This window comes from Silurus aristotelis (assembly GCF_946808225.1).
Source record: "Silurus aristotelis genome assembly, chromosome: 1".
Classification (NCBI taxonomy): domain Eukaryota; kingdom Metazoa; phylum Chordata; class Actinopteri; order Siluriformes; family Siluridae; genus Silurus; species Silurus aristotelis.
The window spans coordinates 25,900,468-25,924,747 of record NC_139574.1 but is presented as its reverse complement, the minus strand read 5'-3'; the positions used below and the strand labels follow the sequence as shown (position 1 = coordinate 25,924,747).

General features: G+C 40.0%; 1 protein-coding gene across 9 annotated transcripts in view; it reads left to right on the top strand.

The window, feature by feature from the left end:
• dennd4b (DENN/MADD domain containing 4B) overlaps positions 1-12,169 on the top strand; it is a gene marked incomplete at its 5' end in the record, with an annotated part of 37,796 nt that extends 25,627 nt beyond the window's left edge. For 3 of the 9 annotated variants that reach the window (XM_083556553.1, XM_083556554.1, XM_083556548.1), the window contains 22 exons: positions 341-399; positions 516-660; positions 816-991; positions 1,200-1,300; positions 1,390-1,605; positions 1,843-1,988; positions 2,183-2,316; positions 2,419-2,533; positions 2,827-3,033; positions 3,381-3,509; positions 3,660-3,804; positions 3,892-4,026; positions 5,160-5,379; positions 5,565-5,841; positions 5,975-6,079; positions 6,363-6,538; positions 7,024-7,183; positions 7,268-7,507; positions 7,594-7,693; positions 8,459-8,624; positions 8,899-8,957; positions 9,048-12,169. In XM_083556553.1, the coding sequence (XP_083412679.1) occupies positions 341-399; positions 516-660; positions 816-991; positions 1,200-1,300; positions 1,390-1,605; positions 1,843-1,988; positions 2,183-2,316; positions 2,419-2,533; positions 2,827-3,033; positions 3,381-3,509; positions 3,660-3,804; positions 3,892-4,026; positions 5,160-5,379; positions 5,565-5,841; positions 5,975-6,079; positions 6,363-6,538; positions 7,024-7,183; positions 7,268-7,507; positions 7,594-7,693; positions 8,459-8,624; positions 8,899-8,957; positions 9,048-9,193 (3,357 nt within the window). In that variant the 3' untranslated portion in view covers positions 9,194-12,169. Of the gene's footprint in view, positions 1-340; positions 400-515; positions 661-815; positions 992-1,199; positions 1,301-1,389; positions 1,606-1,842; positions 1,989-2,182; positions 2,317-2,418; positions 2,534-2,826; positions 3,034-3,380; positions 3,510-3,659; positions 3,805-3,891; positions 4,027-5,159; positions 5,380-5,564; positions 5,842-5,974; positions 6,080-6,362; positions 6,539-7,020; positions 7,184-7,267; positions 7,508-7,593; positions 7,694-8,458; positions 8,625-8,898; positions 8,958-9,047 lie in introns of all 9 variants that reach the window. The other 6 variants (XM_083556551.1, XM_083556552.1, XM_083556547.1 and 3 more) reach the window with 3 other exon arrangements.
• Between the last annotated feature and the right edge of the window lie 12,111 nt (positions 12,170-24,280).

Genomic DNA, 24,280 nt, shown 5'->3' with positions numbered 1-24,280 from the left:
CCACAGGAGTTTGAAGGTATCACTGCTTAAAGACCGCACAGACGAGCTACAGGGTAACAGAGGGTTCTATGATGCCTCAGTATAATCAGTAGAGATTTAGCTCAATTATTTTTCTGATCCCAGCAAATACTAATTCTAATGCAATCAGAATCATTTGTGGATTTGCATTCAGTTTACATAAAATGCTTGATTCTACAATTGATGAGCAGGGAATAATTTGGGTGAAGCATGGGTGAAGATGACATTGTGTTGATGAAGCAGCAGATGAAGTCAACAGTGATGCAATGCAGTCATGTTACATGTGTATAATTATATTGTTTTTGCTTTTGTGTTTTTAAAGCTGTCTCCATATGATAACCTCCTACTGTGCCAGCCAGTGTCCTCACCCTTACCACTGAGGTAAACCTGGTCCTCTTGGTTTAGTTCATTTTGCACATGTTCATTTTTGATCTGCGTTCATGTTTGAGAAATGTTAGTCAGTCTAACAATCCTAAATATGTGCCGTGTGCCTGCAGTGGTGCCAGCTTTGTAAAACTTCTACAGAATCTGGGGCCGGAGAACGCATGTACCCTGCTGTTGGCTGTTCTCATTGAGCACAAGCTGCTGCTACATTCCCTCCGGCCAGATGTGTTGACCTCCGTCAGTGAAGCCCTGGTGTCGGTCAGGACCGCCATTTTATTCACACTTTCTGTACCTTTGTGTGCTCGGTTTAATATTATGTGCTAAAATAAGATTTCAGTGATCATATTTTGGATATCTTTCTGCAGTGCATTTGTGTTTGATTTTTAAAATTAGCAATGTAATCCCTATTTTAGATGACATTTCCTTTGCGTTGGCCCTGTCCTTACATCCCATTATGCCCGCTACGGTGTGCAGATGTGCTATGTGCCCCAATGCCCTTCATCGTGGGCGTTCACTCCAGCTATTTTGACCTGTACGACCCTCCTTCAGATGTGGTGTGTGTGGACCTTGACACTAACACTATTTTCCAGTGAGTCATTTTGCCTGTTGTCCTGGCAACCAAAGACACAACAGTCCAGTGTGCTCATTCTGCAAATGTATGGCTCTTAGTGTAGCACAATGAAACAGAAAGAACACTACTATCATTATTCTGAAAGCACAAATTAATAATAAATCAGCAGTTCATGTTTATTACTGTGGACAACAGAGAAAAACCGAATGACATATCACACTTTTAGATCAGAAGACAAGAAACCCTTTTCGTGGAAATCTTTACCCAGGAAACATGCAAAAATCCTACTCAACTCACTCACCCACCTGCACAAAACGTTGGAGAAAAGTAAGTATAAAGATTCAACACAAAAATAAATCTGTCATACATGTCAATATAAAATATACAGGAGTGTAAATGGATTGCTTTCTCTGTAGTCTGTACCCCTGGTCAAGAGGAGGCCACTCTGGAGTTTTTGCTGACAGATTACGATCTGATCTATGGACGGCAAAAGCAGCTCGAGCTGGAGATCCAGGAGGCCTTTTTGCGCTTTATGAGCTGCCTTCTAAAAGGCTACCGCTCCTACCTCCTGCCCATTACCCAGGCCCCCTCGGATAGAACCACTGACTGCAGCTCCCTTTTCAATTTGCAAGGTGCGCTTCTGACCTACTCAACCCCAATGCAACTTTATAATCTGTTAATAATGTAAGATCTGGTCTGTTGACTTGTCGTGTCATAGAATCGGGTCTGATACCTCGATTTTAAATGAATGTTGATTCAGTAAATAATTGATGTGGGATAAATTCTTCACTATGGAATATTGTTTCTCCAGGCTAGGATGAGAAGCTCCAGAGTAGAGTCTGGCACAATAATCGGAAATTTGTATGCAGGTTTTTTAAAGTCTCGAGATCGGACCCAGCAGAAGTTTTATTCACTCCTCACCAAGACTCAGATGTTCACACAGTTTATAGAGGAGTGCTCCTTCGTCAGTGACCGACACGCATGCCTTGAATTCTTTGATGAGTGTGTTCAAAAGGTCTGTGGAATCCAAAAATAAAATTGTTATTTTATTATTATTTAATAAAAGAAAGTAAAGGAAAGTACATCATTACTGCAGTCTTGCACTAACTACATTTCTATCAAAGTCTTATATTTTGTTCTTTTCATGGAAAAATATAATCTCACTCACATCTTTTTTCTCTCCTCTCTCACATTCTCTTCCCTGTTTAGGTGGATGTGGAGAAGCCTGAGGAGGTGAGGCTAATAGATCTTGATGAGACTCACAGCGGAGAGCACACAGTGTTTATTATGCCGCCAGAGGAGCCACAAGAATCTGACGGCTCTGAATGCCCTGCACTCTACAGGTTAGGCCTGACACGTTGTTCCTCACACACTTCATTTCTAGCATCAAAAATATAGTCATAGTAATTTCTGTTACTTTAATTGTGCCCATGCGTTGATTATAGCTACGAGACGTTTCCTTTGTTGCATCCCGAGTTTTTTGACCGGCCTCTGGATCAGCTCCGTATCACGGCAAAGGGAAGTGCCCCCAACAGCCCCGCCCCTCGCCGAACCAAACAGGTACACATTACCAAATAAAATATTTAAATAATGTCTAAAGATATTTACAATGGTTTATTATCCTTTCTTTCTGCTAATACGGACCCACTAAGAATCTTAGTGATTTTTTTTTTAATGTATTTAGTACAATGTTAATAATTAAAAGATCCTTTGATGCTTGAAGTTCAGTTTCATTTACACGTATTATATTTTGGCAATTGTTCACAATTTTTTTGCACCTTAGTATCTTTTCTGTGGAGTATAATAACAATATGATGGTGCAATCTATTTCTGTATCGTGCTCTGTTCTACAGGAGATCAAGCTGGCACAGAAATGTGCGCAGAAATACTCTGCAGTACCAGACATGTGGTCTAAGTGTCTGCTGGGTCACTGTTATGGTCTGTGGTTCATCTACCTGCCCACCTTTGTCCGGGCTGAGAGCACTAAGGTGCGGGCACTGCACACTGCCTACGAGGTGCTCAAACACATGGAGACACGGAAGGTAGTGCTTCCTGACGAGGTGAGACCTCATACCAACCACTGACACATAACACAAGTGTGACAAAGTTCTTTTACATGACTCCGAAGTCAAGCAGGAATACACAGTCTTTCCTTTTCAAGAAAATATTTTTTAGGAACCTAATTAATCAATGATGATATATTTAGGTGTTTATGTCATATTTGGGTAATTTAATATTTTTTCCAGATAATGGAATATATTTACAGCCCAAAACAGAGTTTACTTTGCAGTTGTATTCAAAGGAATTATAATAGAATTCTGTAAAACTAATTCAATGTGGAAATATAGCGTGTGGTAAGTTGTGTTCATTTTTTCTGACCTTGTGCAATGTTCTGTGTGTGTTGCAGGTGTGCTACAGGATCTTAATGCAGCTTTGTGGGCAGTACGGGCAGCCTGTGCTTGCTGTCCGGGTCCTGCTGGAGATGAAGAAAGCAGGAATCATTCCTAACACCATCACATATGGCTACTACAATAAGGTAAGTCTTTCAAAAAGGCAAAAATACCACTGACATGCCTGCAACCTTCAATCTTTATGATTGGATTGATCGTTAAATAGGTTTGGTACTTTGCTCTCTCCCGTATTCTCTCACAGTTCTTCATCTTTCTTTCCTTTCTTGTGTTTGCAGGCTGTGCTGGAGAGCAAGTGGCCATCCACCAATCAGGGAGGTCGCCTTCGATGGGCCAAGCTTCGCAACGTCCTTTTGGCTGTGGCACATTTTAGGCAACCAATCAAACAGAGACAAAAGAGCGACTTCTTCAGCCCAAATCAAGGTTTGTGTACATTGAATAGCGTAGCTCCACTAAATGTAGAGTAGCAGGGGTCTTGCCTGAACTTCCAATTATATTTTTACGTTGTAGGTAACTGTACTCTTCACCCGCACTCCACTCTTATACGCCAGACAAGCTGGAGCGGTTTGAGTGAAAGTTCAAGCCATGAATCCTTGACTGGTCCCATCACTAAGAGCAACAGTCTAAGCAGTATGCGTCCTGATAGTAAGTGACAGGCAAAATAGTATAAAATATGTAAATCTATATAAAATGGTATTTTTCTGTTCTGTTTCACAAGAATATACAGATTGCTATGAATTTAGTTAAATTTATGATATGGAATAGAAACAATTAAGAGACCCTGGATGCACATTCTGATCATGCACATGGGCAATACAACCCCAATTCCGAAAGAAAAAGTTGGGACATGGTGGAAAATGTAAATTAAATCAATATTTCAATGATTTGCAAATCTCAGAAATCCATATACCGTATTTTTCGGACTATAAGCCGCTAAACAACGAAGCGGCTAATTTATGGATTTTTCCTGGGTTTTTCTCGGTTTCACAAACTTTAAGCCAAAAAACTGAGCGACATAACATTAGACCAATGAAATTTCCGAACAGAAATTAAAAAACACACTTCCCCTGTGTTCTGAGCTGCACGGCTTCGGGAAAAAAAACTTCTACCGGTGGTGATTTTTAAACGCACGACAATTCCAAAAGATAAACTCTCTAAAGAAATAGTTTTGAAAGGAAGGAGGAAGACAGTGAACAATGATTTTCTTGGTAGGCTACTGTTTAGATACAAGCCATTGAAACACGTTGTATCAGGGTTAAGGGAGAGCTCACTAACTCCAGTTGCAACAGAAATCATATAAGCAGACAGGTTTCCAAAACTCGTGCTTTTTTATTTTTCTTGGCAACAACGTTACGGGTTAGTCAAAGAAACTTAGAAATGAGCATCAGAAAATAAAAGGGACATATTCCTCTGTCTTGCACACATGCAGTAATACCGGAAAAATGCAGCGGCAGGCTATTCCCAAAATGCCGCTCTGCTCTTAAAGGAGCCACAACATATTTCACCCGTTAGACCGTGTAACAGACACTGTCTTTCGTTAAAGCCTGTGTAAAGTTCATTAGTTTCAGTGTAGACACCTGTGGCTTATAGACAGGTGTGGCTTATTTATGTTAAAAATAAAAATCTTTGTCAAATTCAGTGGGTGCGGCTTATATATGGGTGCCAAACCTTTTACGTGCGCAACATTTCAAAAAGAGGATGAATAAAATGTATATTTGAGCGTAGCTGTTGGACTGCGATCTAATTAAACCAATGTGATTATATTCCCTCCCCCACAGAATCTAAGCTAGCTAGAAAAGCAATGCTACAAAATAAAAGCACTGATGACCCGGCCTCCCGCAAACCCCCAATCAGTCCTCGGGATATGGCTACACCCTCCCCAGTTCCTCCTGATGATCGTGTTAGAGTGCGGCGTAGTGAGGTCTGCTTGTCCACCTTTTACAAAGAGTGGGCAGAGACAGATACGGACTGCAGGTGCGAGCCAGAGAGAGATGGCAGGTATGTGCAGATCAGGAGATAATCTTAATTATTCACTATTAAAATATTAGTTTTACATCCGAATAATTCCTAATTGTGTCATTTGTTCAAATAACGTTTGATCTCCGTGATTTCTCTGTGATTTATTCTTTTACATTATAATGTAGACCATAGTTTAGTTTGTTTTTTTTCCCTTCATCCACCAGATCCACAGAGCAGCGGGAAACACTGAATCGCAAGGCAGTAGATGAGAACTATAATAACGTGCTGTCCCCGAGTCGTGGCCTGGCAGGTAAACTGCAGCAGCTTCTCACACCCACACGTAATAGAAACTCATCACGCCGTGCAGCCAGTGTGGACGAGCGACGGCCTGCCACTAACGGTCCGTCACGCAAATCATCTGAACAGAGGCAGTCTCGCAAATCACAGGTGGCCGAGACACTGCTGAAAGCCAAAGAGCGACTGTACAATGCCACCTCTGAGGTCAGAATTAGACTACATCAGTCAAATCACCATAAACCGTATAATACAAGTATATAAAGCATTCTGGCTGGTAGACTTTGTAACATAAGCAGGTGGGAGTACTGACTGTCATTTGCTTTTTCTTCCCCCCCAGAGCTCATTGTCTGTAGGCAGTGACATTGACCTGTCAGACCCCCCAAATTCGGGTTTTTCACTCAGGAAGTCATGGGATCCTACACAGGAAGGGGTAGGGCTTGAGGTAATTTCACAAAGGAGAAAACCCCTAGGTTTCTCGCACTTCTCTATTCTTCTTCGTTTATTTTATACTTGGTTTCCTTGTGAAACATCTGACTCATATCCTGAACGCACAAAACCACCAGTTAAGTAACTGTCAGCATGTTCATGCAAAAACACTTTACTAAAAATACATTATTTAAAATAAAGATATGTTATACTGATACAATTTGAAATTTAAAATAAATGATTAATAATTAATGTTCTGCTTAATACCGTGGTGGTTTTTACCTTATCTTTTTGCCCAGGTGTCTATGTCGAGCTGTACGCTGTGCCGGAGCTGTAACTCACTGGTTTATGATGAAGAGATCATGGCAGGCTGGACATCAGATGACTCCAATCTGAACTCCAGCTGCCCATTTTGTTCGGCATCCTTCGTACCACTGCTTAACGCAGAGATCTGTGATGTCGGGACTGTCAGCAGGTAACAAACACTTCCTGAGCATGCCAGCTTTGTTCTGGAAATTGTGTCACTTCTGAATTTTGAATGTGATGACTGTATCCATGGAAACAAAAACCTCATAAAATAAACCAGCATTTATTTCCCCCAGTCATTATGAAAAAAGCATTATGGTTATCAGACTTATCTTTGACTTTTTATTCGTTTCATTTGTATGCCATCGAAATTGTATTGAGGACAAAATCCGTCGTGCATCCACCAAGTGAATTATGGAAATGCTTAATAATGAGAACGTTCTCCACACTGCAAGCACATTTAGAAAAATGTTTTGTGCTGATTTAATAACTTTTTAACTGTTTCACAACATTTGCCATAAATCTGAAAAATAGATTTCAAGAAAATGAGGATGTATGCAGGATTACGGTTTCCTTATAATTGTACACTAAAGCTTTTCTTATCTATTTCTTTCTGTACATCTATGTAATCATTTAAACTTCACTTGAAAGCAGTCAGTATCACTGTAACTGGAACATAGGGGATGAGGTGGAAAGTGCGGCGAGGCCCCCTAGTGGTCAAGATGGCTTTCTGCAACATCTGTATAACGGTGTGACTGAGCATGACTCTAGTTCAGAGACCAGCACATACTCTGAGAACAGCAGTAATACTCTAGTAAGAATTCTGTAACTTCATCTGCTTTTAAAAATGTCAGTTTCAGCTAGTGAATTGCAGTTGATTGATACCATGTGTTTTCAGAGCTCATCTTTGGGTGGTACGCCTCAGGTAACAGTGGCATACCTGAGCCCACTGGTCTTGCGTAAGGAGCTGGAAAGTCTTTTGGAGAACGAAGGAGAGAGCGTTCTCTCTCAGGTGCAGTTACTGGACAGCCACTCCATCCTTTTCTGGAATCTGGTGTGGTACTTCACTCGCCTTGGTCTCCCCAGCAATCTGCTGCAACTGGTGCGGGCCTCTCCGCTAGCGTCACAGATTTCACAGGTACCAGTGAAACACATATTCAACACTGGCTATTACAAAGGTACAAAGTAGATCAAATTGTGTAACGTTGATGTCTTGTGTTCCAGAGCCTCGAGAGCACTTCAGTAAGGGTGAGGTTACTGTGGGACATCCTGACGCCTGATACGGATTACTGGCCTCCACTCTATATGATCTGGAGAATGCACAGTAAGAAGAATTGCATTCATGCAAAGAAAAAACACACCGAACTTCAAATCCTTCAATTTTTAAACAGATTTTTAAACACAATTTTATCTTTTTAGCTCCAAAATGAGGTTGTTAGTGATAGGGTTAAAAACAAATGTATTCATTATTAGGAGTTATAATTGTGTATGCTGTTGTGTATGCCTTGTTTACATCTGCTTTTATGTTTTTTTCATCTTTAAATCACAAGCTCATTTGGACACATTTTGGTAATGATATGGAAGTTGTTATGTCTATAGTGATAGAAGGAACTGGCTGACTGGCACAGCTGCATTTTTCAACATGTTACATCATGCCCTTGATTGCATTCACTCACTCTGGGACACATAGTGTTTGTATTGGCCAATATCCTCATGTATTAGCAAAAATCCAGTTCCTTTTTTGTTGTTGTTAAAACTGAACTGAAAGCAATTCATTATGTTGCATTTAAAGCAAAGTATTTGGGCAAAGTAGCCCATTTCTATTGACACTTGGCGTCATAAATAGCATGCTGCCACAAAACTGGGTAATATAAAATGGGACAGGATTTATAATCCCGCACTTGAACTCAGGAAGATTGCATTTTGCCGTTGTGTCTGTGCTCAAGAGTGCTTGAGTAGACAGAAAAGTGAACAGGATTTCGAGCTGAAAAAAAGGACTCTTTGAGAATCGGTCGGCATGCAAGATAAAAGATTGTCCCTCTCCGTAAAGCGATAATGTCAAACTGTTTTGCTGCCTCTGTTTTGTCAGGTGGAGTCCCTATGCGTAACTATGGTTGGCGCAGACACAACCACCCCTTCTCACTGAGCTTTCTGGAGGAAGTCCTGCGCTGTGTCGGTATGAATGAGGTACACAAGGCCATCACGTTCTTCCTGGACACCATCGGCAAGCAGCCAGGCACTCCTCGGACACAGAGGTGAGGAAAACAGTTTGATGTGAGCAAATATAGGGATAGGAGTATGCTGTGTGATTAAACAGCTAAAACCTATATATCAGTAATCTTTCAATAATCATCAGTGAAATTTGCTGGTCAACAAACACACTATGCTGAACAGTCACCATAGCCCAGATGAAATATTTATAATTTACTTGAAGGGAATAAAATCGTTAAACTCTTTAGATACAGACTTGAAAGTTGCTGGGGGCAAATTGAAACATGTAACCCACTTTTTCTATCTTGCCTTTCATAGGAGCTTGTACAGGGAATTTCTGTTTCTTACATTAGCTGCTATGGGCAAAGACCATGTTGGTAAGTAGACACAAAACATTACATAAGAACATGAGAACAGCGATATAATATCTACTTGTGTCATATTTATTGTGTCCCCCTGCACTCCAGCTGCTTTTGACAAAAGGTACAAGGCTGCCTGTGCCAAGCTGAGCAGCTCCATGGGTCGAGAGGAGCTGAGGAGGAAGAGAGCTCAGCCACCCAGCACCAAAGCTGTGGACTGCAGGCGCTGTTTCCTAGTGCCCCTGGACTGCTGAGGGTCGAAACACACTCACACAGCTGCTCCACAGCTGGGACACTCCTCTCTCTTTCAGTGACTGCCTCCTGCAATTATCCCTTCAAAGTCAGTCCTAAGTTGGCCTCAAGTTTCACACGTCTCCATAAAACAGTCAGCGGATTAATGTTCTAAAGCCCTTTTTCTCCTGACGCACTGCAGCTTATGCACATGGTACTTCCTGTAGAACTCACTGGGAGAGGAGATAGCTATTCTCTTTCTCAAGAATAGATTATCTTGTTTTTATTTGCCTCAGTTATTTTTTTTCCTGAGCAGATCTTTCTATTTGTAGTAAAGCAGAAATCTAGACATTCACCGCTGAGCTGAGTCTTCTCTTTCGCCAAGTAACTAACGAGGCACCGCAGTCATGCTTTAGTGACATTCTGATCTATGCATTGAGCAGATCATCGTCATACCAGCATCACAGTATGTACAATTAGTTTCACAGACAACGCATCGTCATGCCATTAGTCCTTAAGTGTAAACATTCTGTAATCCTGCCTCTGTGACGTGTATGTGAGTTTGTGTTTGTAATTGTATCGTATCAGACAGCCTCTGTTTAAAAACCATTTATGTTGCTCTCTCTTATAGCCTCTCTCTATGTTAGGTCTTGCCGACTTACTCGCTACTCGTGTTTAACTGTGCCTCTAGCGATTAGGCTGTGAGAGAGGAACTCGCGGTTCTCTACAACACTGGGGGTAAAAATGAAGGCTGACGGCCACTAAAGAGGAGGAACCGGTACGGACTGAGTCTGGGATGCCGAGGGCATTTATCTAAAAATAGGAGCACAGAGGTGATGGTTATAACTGGCAACCCAAAAAAAAAAAAAAGCACTGAAGACTGAATGTTCGGGTACATTGCAATGAAGCAGAGTATACAAAGGTTATGGACGGTGCCCTGCTACAGACTCGTAAAAAAAAAAAAAAAAAAAAAAAAAAAAGACTAAATGGAATTTACTTCTATTATTTGTTCTACTTTGTTTTTTTTTTACTTGTTTGCATTCTGATTTATTTGTTTTAAACACGTGTGTGGTGTGTATGAGATTTGCTAATGTGTGTGGGCAGCTTTCAGTCATCCAGATGTTTAGAGCAAAAAAAAGAAAAAGCCTTAGATTTGCATTTTTCCCTTGTTTAAATGGACCCTTACCTCCTGGTAAACCCTAACCCATGAGACGATGGGCAGCACGTGCAGAAATGCACCAATTAAGAACACGGTTCTCCAGCTTGAAACAGTGAGATGTCTCCACCTCCTGAAGCCGGATCTTGCCTGACATCACGTCATGTATTTTTGGTTTTGCAAGGAGGGTTTAATGAGAGGTGGGGGTGGGGGTGTTAAATGGCATCTGTAGCAGGTGGGGTGGGTTTAGTAGAATGGTGGTATACGCTAGTGATTACACCGGTACGGTAATTCAACCACAAAGTTCTAAATCATCTGGCTACAGAGTGCTGCTACACCACACCCTTTTGCTTAAAGCTTTACTTTTACTGGATAATTGAACAGCTGTGTTTGTCTGTGTGTTTTTGTGTGTCTGTGTGTTTGTGCTTCTTCAGCTGTTTCTGCCTTTTTGTGAAATGCTCCAAAAGGCACATACACACCCAGCTCGCTCCCCAGCACTGTGTAGGACTGTCAATTCTATCTATCGTACTCGCACAACCACTCAGTAATACCCAGAGATACAAACATTAATGTTAAATCCATACAACACAGACAGACTGAACTACAGATCAGTTAATATCAGCAGGAGTGTTAAACTGACTCCATGATCACTCTGAACAGTGACACTTTTGTACTGGATTTGAATGCGCGAATCCTCGTCCCTCATGGCCTTATTATAGCTTCTTTCACACTTTTTGGAGGGCTGTCATGGTGCCAGTGCTTCTCTCCACATATAAACATTCATCTCTACTGCTGATCTGAAAGCAGCTGGTCGATGTAATGTTTCAAACAAACAAAGTGCTTAGGTACCTGGTAGTACATGAATGCCAAGGTTGTCTGAATTCTCATCCATCATTGTGGCTTCTGACCATTTAGCAATAGGGTTAATAGGAACGTCTGTAGATAATCTTTTTTTTTTTTCCTCCTCAATCTATGCTACAAAGTTTAGCCTTATAATGTGACAATGGCCTTTAAAATGTCCTTCACAGTGTCTTTTACCTCCTCTTTTAATTACTATTTTATTTTGTGTCTGTTCTGTTCTGTTTTTTTTTTTTTTTTGTCCCTCAAGCTGTCTGTGATATCGTTTATGATTCAACTCTTATGTGTCTTGTACGTTTCAAGCAGTGAAGCACATATATGTTCCTGTGTGAGGCTTATAAGTCACCTTATAATGAGCGATAGAGTTTGTGAACGAGTCATTACAAAGGTGGAAAGCTGTGATTAATAGAACTATAATCATTTCAGTATAAAAAGGTCATGATGGTAGCAATATGTTATGTAATGTTAGTCCTAGGACAGAAATCTAACACTGACATTACTGTTAGAAATTAGCTACAGGTAAAAAAAAAAAGGGGGGGGGGGCAGTGTAAACAAGTTAACAGTATGTTCCTGGTTAGGAATGAAGTCCTCTTTCTTGCCCATTTGTTGTGCTGTGTTGTATAAGGATGACCAGCAGGGGACAGCATGCCAAAGGGAGAAAATAAGGTCTGCAGTGATTTCACTGTATTTTAATGCATCTGACTGCAACATGAGAAAATCAGAGTTAGGACAGTTTTTATTTTTTAAAAATGACGTGAAAAAGAAATATTTGCAGAGCTATATTTAAGATGTTTTGTGTTTGCTGTAGTAATTTATATAGATGTGAGTTCTGTTGTGAATTGTTTTTCTATGTTTAAAAAGAAAACACCTTGTGGGTGTGTTTCGTTTGATTTGATTGTGGAAATGGTGGATTGGTTTGGCCATGGTGTAACAGCATCCAAAATGTGACCTGACAACATTAAAGTCCCTCGGAAATGACTGTAAACATTTATGTTTAACACTTTTTAGATTTATCTTCACAGCTGAAGCAATATCGGGAAACATTCACCATCAGTGAATATAAACTGCAGACTGAAGCTTATTTTATTATTTCAAGGAACATTTTTTGCAAGAGACCATCTGAAATTTTGGGTTTGTTTTCTTTTCTATAAAATATCATTTACCTTTTCTGGATTACAGAAACTGAATATTTTAACTCCTCTAACACAGAGAATAATTTCTTTCCATTCCTTCGCAAACATAGCTTAAAAGGTTGAACTCATTTGTGTGTTTCTGGACAGCCAGTGACTGCGACTGTGGGCGATATAAACTACAGCATTGTTGGAAGCCTGCCAATGTATCCAAGAGTCGTTATTGCACAGTGACATGCAGTGTTAAGCAGGTCGGGTTTAATAACCCCTGCATGGCAGCGTGGCTAATTTATGTCTTTCTGTTAAAAAACTTTCATTATGAGCAGACAGTGGTGAATTTTTCTTTGAACTCACACAATTAACCTTGACTGATAACAAGACTATAACAAGGCAGTATATCTTTGATTATTTTTCCCCCTTAGTCCCTGAAAAGATGGCTTGGCTTTGATTTCATCAGTCATGTAGATACATTAACTCCATAAATATTATTTAGGATGAACTCGAACAATCCAAATTAAGCTCTGACGAATGATATGGCATTGAAATGCATTGAGACATGCTTTATTGTACGGATTTCCTTCATTTATTTAAAGAAACTGTAGGAAATGAAGGAAGTAAATGATGTGCTGGTTCACTGAACAGTGAAAAAAATAAGTCTTGATTCTCATCAGACATTAACATCTGAAGAAAGATGACACTAGGACGACCCAAAGCTGTTTTTGATTCAAGTGTTCTACAGAATAAAAAGTTTAAATGTGCAAGTTAACATCGATTCTGTAAGAACGACGATAATCTATTTATCAACCACTGTATGAGGAACACCATATTATTACTGCTTCACTTTGCTCTCAGAACAACCTCAATTCTTCATGGTGTTGATTTCACCATGTGTTGGAAGTATTTCTTTGAGACGCGTCATGATTATATAATTGACATAATTACTGCCATCTATAACTGGAACCCAGTCTTATCTTCTACTGGAGCCTTTGTCTTGCGGATTATAAGACACTTGTCTGCTCATCGCAGTTGTTCAGTATGAGTGTTTAAGTTACTGTAGCCTTTAACCAGTCTGACCTCTTATCATCCAAAACATCATTTTAAACTCTACAGACTTTTAAGTGTGAAAATCCCTATAGATTTTTAAACTAGTCCATTTGGCACTCACAAACATGCCACTGTCACAGTCACCAAGAATATATCTTCCCTTTCTGATGTCTGAACATTAGAGCTCTTTACATTAGAGTTTTATTCATTGCACTGCTGCACAAGATTGGCTGATTATATAATTCAATGAATGAGCACGCTTCCTTGAATTGCTTAATAGCAATGCGTTTTTCTAAATATTCTGCACTCGGAAACAAAGAAAAAGCCCTACAAATTTGATCTATAAAATCAATTATATACTAATTGACAAGCAGTGCTGAAGCTCATATTAAGATCTACTATGATATTGTTTACATTGTGTTACTGGTCAATGGTGGTGACAGGAATGTCAAGATAGATGCAAATGTTGAGAAAGTTTATTGAAAACAAACAGGCAAACAAATCACAATCCAGAAACATACAAAGTACAGTGGAGTGCAAAACAAAAAAGACAAGGCAAATACAAAGAATTAACACCAGGTGTAAGCAGAAGTCAAACCGGATTAGCAAACAATCAGAAAAAGTAGTGGTGGGTTAATGGTTAAGGAAATGAACTCTGGATCAGAAGGTAACATGTTCAAAAACCATCACAACCAATCTGCCATTGTTGGGCCCTTGAGCAAGACCCTGAACCCTCAGTTGTAAGTGGCTCCGAATAAGGGCTGCAAGTGCATTGTAGGTCAGCATTGCAAGCAGATGTGGCAAAAGTACACACGTCCTTCACTCAAGTAAAAGTACAGATACTCGTGTTTTAAAAGACTCTGGTAAAAGTTGAAGTAGTGACTATACTTTTTCACTCAAGTTAAAGTAAAGAAGTTTGGGCTCTGACGTGTACTTAAGTAAAAAGTAGCCGCTACTACTACCTGTTTTAGTGTCATGCTGGTAACTGAACCTCATCTCATATTAATACATTAATACAAAGAATTTCAAATTTTGTTATCTAATGAATGTTTCCAGGCTAAACATCCACCATATACAGTGGTGTGAAAAAGTGATTTCTTATTTTTTTGCATGTTTGTCACAATTTAAAGTTTCAGCTCATCAAACTAATTTAAATATTAGTAAAAGATAACACAAGTAAACACAACATGCAGTTTTTAAATGAAGGATTTTATTATAGAGGAAAAACAAAATCCAAAAGTACATGGCCCTGTGTGAAAAAGTGTTTGCCCCTAAACCTAATAACAGTTTGGGCCGCCCTTAGCAGCAACAACTGCAATCAAGTGTTTGTGATAACTTGCAATGAGTCTGTTACAGCGCTGTGGAGGAATTATGGTCCACTCATCTATGCAGAATTGTTGTAATTCAGCCACTTTGAAGGGTTTTCGAGCATGAACCACCTTTTTAAGGTCATGCCACAGCATCTCAAAAGGATTCAGGTCAGGATGTTGACTAGGCCAGTCCAAAGTCTTCATTTTGTTTTTCTTCAGCCATTAAGAGGTGGACTTGCAGGTGTGTTTTGGATCCTTGTCCTGCTGCAGAACCCAAGTTCACTTTAAATTGAGGTCACGAACAGATGGCCAGACATTCTCCTTCAGGATTTTTTTGGTAAACAGCAGAATTCATGGTTTCATTTATCACAGCAAGTCTACCTGAAGGTCCTGAAGCAGAAAAACAGCCCCAGACCATCACACTACCACCACCATATTTTACTGTTGTATCAGTGGCAGGCTGTGCATTTGGTACCTGGGCCTTCAGTGGGGACTTGCCCGACTTAATCCCCCTTTTTATACCACCACTATCACGTTGCAATAATAGAAACTATCAATACTCTAAAAAAAAACGCAATATAACACGTGGCATTACAGAGCGAGAGAAAGGCATAGGATGTATGGAGGGTAAAAACATTTGACTAAAGCAAGAAACCCAGTTAAGACTCCAAACCTCTAAAACACTACCACCACAACTGTGCCACCTACATCATCTGGAGCAGTTTAGAATCAATTTTTGTCTAATAACATGACAAAAACATAAAAATTTAAATAAAATACAATCTATTTACCAGATATGCAAAATCATAATTTGTACCGCTCCTCAGAGGATGTAAGCGAGTGAAGTAGAAATTACAGATATTTGTGTATGTTGACTGTCTGACAGTTACAAAAAAATTAAAAGATTTTATTAGTATCTTTTCACAGCGGATCATCCGTCCCCCTCCTGTCCTCTACATCTGCATCTTTCAAACCAACTACCTGCATGTCTTCCTTCACCACATCCATAAACCACCTCTTTGGTTTCCTCTTTTCCTCCTTCCTGTCCCTCCTCTGAACATGTCCAAACCATCTTAATCTCACCTCCCTCACTTTGTCTCCAAAATGTCCTACATGCGCTGTCCCTCTAATAAACTCATTTCTAATCCTGTCCATCCTCGTCACTCCCAACGAAAGCCTCAACATCTTCAGCTCTGCTACCTCCAGCTCCACCTCCTGTCTTTTACTCAATGCCACTGTCTCTAAAACATACAACATCGCAGGTCTCACCACAATCCTATAAACTTTCACTCTTGCAGATACCCTTCTATCACAAATCACTCCTGCTATGACTTTTCTTCACCCACTCCACCCTGCCTGCACTCTTTTTTTTCACTTATCTAAAAAACACTTTCCATTACTTTGCACTGTTGACCCAAGGTACCTGAACTCCTCCACCTTCTCCACCTCTTCTCCCTGCAACCTCACCACTCCAGTGCCCTCCCTCTCATTTACACACATATACTCTGTCTTACTCCTACTGACCCTTCTCTCCAGCGCGTACCTCCACCTCTCCAGGCTCTTCTCAACCTGCTCCCTACTTTCACCACAAATAACAATATCATCCGCAAACATCATAGCTCATAAAGACTCCTGTCTGACCTTGTCCGTCAACCTGTCCATCACCACCGCAAACAGGAAAGGGCTCAGAGCCAATCCTTGATGCAGTCCAACCTCCACCTTGAACCAGTCTGTCGTTCCTACTGCACACTTCACTGCTGTCACACTGTCCTCATACATGTCCTGCACCACCCTCACATACTTCTCTGACACACCTGACTTTCTCATACAATACCACAACTACTTTCTCTCTGTACCCTGTCGTACGTTTTCTCTAAATCCACAAATACACAATGCAACACCTTCTGAACTTCTCCATACTTCTCCATCAACATTCTTAAAGCAAATGTGTGGTGCTCTTCCTCAGCATGAAACCATACTGTTGCTCACAGATGGTCACCTCTTCTTTCAGCCTGGCTTCCACTACTCTTTCCCATAACTTCATGGTGTGACTGATCAACTTAATTCCCCTGTAGTTATCAGTAAATTTGGGTTTAAAACATGCAGTAGTGAAAAAGTGAAAAACAATTATAACCTGCCTCTTCTCTAGATCCTCAGGCTCCACTTTAAATAATAATAGTTTATAATAACACTCATTGTACCTTTTTGAAAAATGGTGTGTGACTTTGAATATTTTGACTAATCGAATCAAAATCTGCTTTAAATTATGAGGAATCTGACTGGGTGATTGACACCAGAAGGAGAAACAAAAATAAAATACTATAAATATAGTTAAAAAGCTAATAATTACTGCAAGTAATATTGTAGTATGTATAATATACAGTATGCATTGTCTGTGCATGCTATATGATTGTAAATACTGCCCTATACATACTGTACACTAGATGGGTAAATGTTTGTGGACACCTGACTGAAGATTCATGTCTTTTTAGAATATCCCATTTCACATTTAGTTGCCATTTGCTAATATAATAACCTCCACTCTTCTGAGAAGATGTTCCACTAGATTTTGGAGTGTGTTCATTCAGCCAAAAGTGTTAGTACTAATGTCATTGTCAGGTACTGATGTTGTGGAGATCTGTGGTCATCCAGCCACAAAGTAAAGTCAGGTACTGATGTAGGGTAAGGAGACCTGGGGTGCAGTCAGCGTTCCAATTCATCCCAAAGGTGTTCAACTCCAACCCATGTGAGAGTTTTGTGAAGAAGCCAGTATGGCTGGAAATGTCAGGTGTCCCAATACTTTTGTCTGTATGGTGTATATATTGCTTGTATTCAGTGTATTCTGATTTCATTTTCAAACCATGTGCTAATGCAGTCTGTGGGCCCCTTCTTATCTTTTGTAAAATGCTTTTTTTTAAAGCCCCTTAAAGCCCCCTCTAACCAGAGGTAGTCATTTCAACTATATCCCATGACTGCTACGCCCCTAATGGCAAACACTGCACACAAGATTCCCTGCAGGTTTTTTTTCTTAAAAAAAAAAAAAAGGATTTCACATCTTAAAAAACATACCCAGTCATGTCTCATTTGCTGTTCCTCTTTAGAGACTGCAGGTTCCATCCCTCTGTCCCCCTGTGTGGACCATTCACGCAGGCACAATAGAGTGAACAGTTTGTGTGAGTAGGCGTGTGTGGACTGTCAGATTGTATGCGTGAAGCATTTATGTATGTATGTGTGTGTAAGTGAGCTGTAAGCAGTATTCAAGGTGGGTGTAAACTTCCATCAGGAGCCGATTAAGTCCCTGTGATCTTCACTACGTGAAACCAGGAGGGCTTTCTATGACTAATAGGATAAAGCTGGGCTGCCTGACTGACTATGAGCAGTTCACAGCAGGTAGTACGCCACTACCACTGCCCCCACAATTTAACCATAGAGAACCAAAAGACCTTGCTGAACACTCGGCTGCCTGGCTGCATCGAAACGATCAGAATTACTATATACTTATTGTTTAATAATAAATCTGCTGAAAAAACATTGAATATTAAAAACTAAATATTAAGTTGCTCTGAGTTTTATTACATACCTTGAGGTGTGTTTACTGCACTGAGTGGGAATGCCACTGGAATTTTCCAATATAACAGAATTTCTTAAAAACAAAGATACACCAATCAAGAGACCTGTTTACACTGGCCATTTTTCTATACAAAATACAAGTAACTTATTGATGACATGAAATTAGTAGCTAAAAAACACAATAGGTAATGTTTCCTGCCACCTACCAAGTACATACCAGTAAACTAAAATGCCCATTTGTCTGAATGCATGTGAACATGGTGTTCTGTGATTAAATGTTGTTGCATTTGTCTCATTTGCACCCAACCTGGATTCAATGGAAACCCTGACTAAGGTACATTAGTGTACATTTCCAAAGTTAAACACCTGTGAGTCTATAAAACTCATGACTGCATTAACCTTTCACTCTTGAATTTGGACATTTACTATAGGAGAATTGAAACAGTTCATTACATTTAGTACCAGTACTCACCAGTATATAACAGCTGAAGTATGCAATTTTGTAAAATATCTTCAGCAAACAAATATATTTACCAACAACATAACTTATAACATAACTCATTTTTATTGGTTACAAAACATTTGAAGAAGCAGAATTTTTTTTTTTTGCAGATTTCTCTCTTTCCTTTTTCATATAAAAAGAAAAAATCGCAACCTACTTGTGATTCAGATACATAAAAGTAAAAGTATAGAGTGGAAATGGCCATATGACCAGGTTGTTGCTGGGAGTTTTAAATAGAGGTATTTTGTTTTCAGACTTTTGAGTAAACATTGTTGTATTTACATTGGCCATTTCTGAATATGGTAAATTCTTTCACTGTTCCACACAGATATGTAAATAGAAGAGAGGAGCATTTTACCTTGGCTTCTCTACAGCTGGATTCTTTCCATGTTGTTATAGGCTGCAGTGTAGAGTATGGGTATATGTCGTTCAGACCTAATCCCAATTAGATCTCTTTTGCATGTCTTTTAGGGAGAACTAAAGAACGCCCAATGAAAAAACACACTGCCCGCCCCTTGTTTTGCTTTAAGGGCCTTTGTATTGTGTGTGTGTGTATTGGACACCCCACTGCGTATGTTAATGCCTGTTAATTGGCTTTGCTGTCATGCTGTGCAGCTCATAGTGCTCCAACAACACAGGCTTTGAGGCAGTTTTCTCAGCTTTCTCCTCAACCAGGAGAGCCAATTTGGCTTTAGTAATCCCAGGCCTTGCCTTAAAGCCTGGCAAGTATATTCTTGAGTGTAGTTTTTTACTTTACAAGAGGCCTAAAATGATTTTTCTGGATGTTACTTTGGAAGAAATAGGCCATTCATTGAAATGTATTATTAGATATTGAACTATATTAAGATTTACACAGGCATTTATTTTAAATGTAATGATTTTTATTTTCTCTCCAGACATCGGTCTATTTATGGTTAAATCAGATACTGGTTGTCTAAAACGTAGTGTATATGGACTAGTTTTATGTGTGATCTGTTCAGTTTCTTATGCTGGACGTTGTTGCAGTAGATATGTATGAACCTGGTTTTCCACCTGACTTTGTATGGTAACTAAAGGGACAAACCTTGTAATGGGAGCTAAGCTGTGTGATGACTTGAACAGAGCTATAATTATGGTATGACATGGTTAATATTGGCAATGATTTGAAAAGGATGGTAGAAAGTTAAAGATTTGGACACTCTAGATTAAATGTATATTTTTTATCCTCTCTCAAAATAATTTGATGTTAGGAAAATGTATTTTGAGCAGTGCCATGCACACATGATTGACAAAAATAATGTGTTAATTTTCTGATATTATTGTGGATATAAATCTATTTTTATCTATTTAAAACCTTTTCATTGCAAAGTTGCTAAATAAAGAGTCTGGGGCTGTAGGTGAAACTGAAGCAACTAAAACAAAGCTAAGTGAGCTTAATGGGGATTTAAATGCTCTGTAGCATTCCAACTTCACAGTTCTTGTTATTGATTGTGATTATGAGAAGTGCCTATTGCCTGCCCTTTGCAGGCACTATAATTGACTATAATTGACTCCATTATAATAAAATTACAACTTTAAAGCTTATCACATAATTTATCCGAATGAGATTTGATTTGAGTGACTAGTAGAGCACCAGTGCTATTTTAAATCAGCTAAAATAGACATAAGTACTGAAGTACTGTGAGAGCACATAAGCAATAGATTAATTGATTTTAAGTTCTAGAAAAATTATTAATCAGATTTCTTTAAAATGTGTATATTTAGCCAAATGAACACAGAATGTAGACTTTTGTATTTTATCTGGGTTTTGGGGCCATGAAATTGTTAGACACACATTAACAGTGTGCATTTTTCCCTGTATCAGCTTCAAATGGTCAAATGAAAAGCACAATGGCTTTACCTTTTCTGATAAAAGGACAAATCAGGCACATCAGACACATCCTAGTGATCATTTCAGACATATTCTAGCTTGTCCTGTTCCCTTGAATATCTTTGTTTAATACAAAATTAAAAACTTTATATCTTTTGGGTGGTTCAAGGTTTATCCATTGACTTAGTTCCCATTATACAATGGAACGATTTCCTCAGTGCCAATTAAGTCCTATTTATCTGGTACTGTTTATTTAGATTATTAGCCAGATAAATCAAGTTGGTATGTTTTATATGAAATCATACCTCATCTTTACTCTTTCATTTTACTATAATAACATGTATCAGTTGTGTGGATTGACAGTAATTAAAACGAGGATAACACAAAAGAGTACAATTACACAACAATTGCAATTTAGAGTTTTTTTTTTTTTTTTTTAAGATTTCTTTTCCACTACTGTCAGCCAGAAATAGAAATCTGAAACTGTAGTGAATACACACTTACCAAAACTAGAAAACTAAAGACTGAGAAAAGACTGTACCCTGGTTTGATTGAGCTTGATTTCTTATGAGGCACACAGATAGTAGAGGTTAAGTTTGGCACCAACAGCATGAATCCCTGGACCCAACCTGCTTTGTGTCAACAGTCCAGATAGGTGGATTGATGTCATGGTGTGAGGAACACTTTAGGTTTGTTTGTTAATACGAAACAATAATCACTTAAATTCCACGGTTTATTTTAATATTGATGTTGTGCATCCCTTCATGGCCACAAGTTACTATGTGCTAGTGGTTATATTCAGCATAATAATGCACCATGTCACAAAGAATAAGTTGTCTCATACTATCGCTGAAAATGACAATGAGTTCAATGTTCTGAACCACCAAACCAGCAAACCACCACATCTCAGTTCAATAAAACACATATAGGATAAATGGATTCTAAAAATTGTGGATGCAATTTTTAGAATACATTTATCATTTGAATACTTTTAACCATCCCCAGCCACTCTCAGTGCCGGTCCCAAGCCCGGATAAATTGGGGAGGGTTGCGTTAGGAAGGGCATCCAGCGTAAAACATGTGCCAAATCAAACGTGCGGAGGATCCGCTGTGGCGACCCCTAACGGGAGAAGCCGAAAGAAAGTTTTTATCATTAGAATACTTTTATTATACCAACATGGCCCAGGGTCTCAAAGAAACATTACCAACAACTTGTGGAATTTATGCTTTTTTGAATGAAAATGAAATATATACTAATCTGAATGATGGTGTTACTAATTGTGTTCCTTGTGTGTACACAATAAAACAGCTATTTATCACAGCTGTAGATCTTTCCACTGAAATTTCCACCAATTAGTTGCATTAGGTAAAATTAGCTGACATTATTTTATTTAATTCTATTAACCCAGCCATTAGGGGGGCACAAGCCAGTGCACTCTTAGTGCCGGTCCCAAGCCCGGGTAAATGGGGAGGGTTGCGTTAGGAAGGGCATCCAGCGTAAAACATGTGCCAAATCAAATATGCGGATCACAAATGAGAATTTCATACCGGATCGGTCGAGGCCCGGGTTAACAACGACCGCCACAGGTATCGTTAGCCGACAGGGTACCGGTGGAAATTGGGCTACTGTTGGCCGAAGGAGGAGAAGGAGAGGAGGAAGACATCTACAGAGACGGCAGGAAAAGGAGCAGTGTAGGAGAGTAGAGGTTCGGGTTGGTACTTTAAATGTTGGTACTATGACGGGTAAAGGGAGAGAGATAGCTGATATGATGGAGAGGAGAAAGGTAGATATGCTGTGTGTTCAGGAGACCAAGTGGAAAGGGAGTAAGGCCAGGAACATTGGAGGTGGATTTAAACTGTTTTATCATGGTGTGGATGGAAAGAGAAATGGTGTAGGGGTGATTCTGAAGGAAGAGTACAGTAAGAGTGTAGTGGAGGTGAAGAGAGTTTCTGATAGGGTGATGATCGTGAAGGTGGAGGTTGAAGGGATGATGATAAATGTCATCAGTGCCTATGCTCCACAAGTTGGCTGTGAGATGGAGGAGAAGGAAAGATTCTGGAGTGAATTAGATGAAGTGGTAGATGGTGTACCTAGGAAAGAACGATTGGTGATTGGGGCAGACTTTAATGGGCATGTAGGTGAAGGGAACAGAGGTGATGAGGAGGTGATGGGTAGGTATGGTTTTAAGGAGAGGAATGTGGAAGGGCAGATGGTGGTAGATTTTGCAAAAAGGATGGAAATGGCAGTGGTGAACACGTATTTTAAGAAGAAGGAGGATCATAGGGTGACGTATAAGAGTGGAGGAAGGTGCACACAGGTGGATTATGTTCTGTGTAGGAGATGCAACCTGAAGGAGATTGTAGACTGTAAGGTGTTGGCGGGGGACAGTGTAGCTAGACAGCATCGGATGGTGGTCTGTAGGATGGTTTTGGAGGCGAAGAAGAAGAGGAGGAAAGTAAGGATTGAAAGAAGAATAAGATGGTGGAAACTGAAGGATGAAGAGTGTGGTGTGAGGTTCAGGGAAGAGGTCAGACAGGGGCTTGGTGGTGGTGAAGAGGTGCCGGATGATTGGGCAACTACTGCAGGAGTGATGAGGAAGGCAGCTAGAAAAGTACTTGGTGTGACATCTGGAAATAGAAAGCAAGACAAGGAGACGTGGTGGTGGAATGAGGAAGTGCAGGAGAGCATTAAGGGAAAGAGGTTGGCAAAACAGAAGTGGGATCGACAGAGTGATGAGAAAAGTAGGCAGGAGTACAAGGAGATGCGGCAGCAGGTAAAAAGGGATGTGGCGAAAGCCAAGGAAAAGGCATATGAGGAGCTGTATAAGAGGTTGGACACTAAGGAAGGAGAAAAGGATTTATACCGATTGGCCAGGCAGAGGGACCGAGCTGGGAAGGATGTACTGCAAGTTAGAGCAATAAAGGATGGAGAGGGAAATGTGTTGACTAGTGAGGAGAGTGTGTTGAGAAGATGGAGGGAGTATTTTGAGCAGCTGATGAATGAGGAAAATCAGAGAGAGAGAAGATTGGAGGATGTGGAGTTGGTGAAGCAGGATGTAGATAGGATTAGTAAGGAGGAAGTGAGAGCAGCGATTAAGAGGATGAAGAATGGAAAGTCGGTTGGACCAGATGACATACCGGTAGAAGCGTGGAGATGTTTAGGAGAGATGGCAGTGGAGTTTTTAACCAGATTGTTTAACAGAATTCTGGAAGGGGAGAGGATGCCTGAGGAATGGAGAAGGAGTGTGCTGGTACCGATCTTTAAGCATAAGGGAGATGTGCAGACCTGCAGTAACTACAGGGGAATTAAGTTGATCAGTCACACCATGAAGTTATGGGAAAGAGTAGTGGAAGCCAGGCTGAGAGAAGAGGTGACCATCTGTGAGCAACAGTATGGTTTCATGCCGAGGAAGAGCACCACAGATGCCTTATTTGCTTTGAGGATGTTGATGGAGAAGTATAGAGAAGGACAGAAGGAGCTGCATTGTGTATTTGTGGATTTAGAGAAAGCGTACGACAGGGTACCGAGAGAGGAGTTGTGGTATTGTATGAGGAAGTCAGGTGTGTCAGAGAAGTATGTGAGGGTGGTGCAGGACATGTATGAGGACAGTGTGACGGCAGTGAAGTGTGCAGTAGGTACGACAGACTGGTTCAGGGTGAAGGTTGGACTGCATCAAGGATCGGCCCTGAG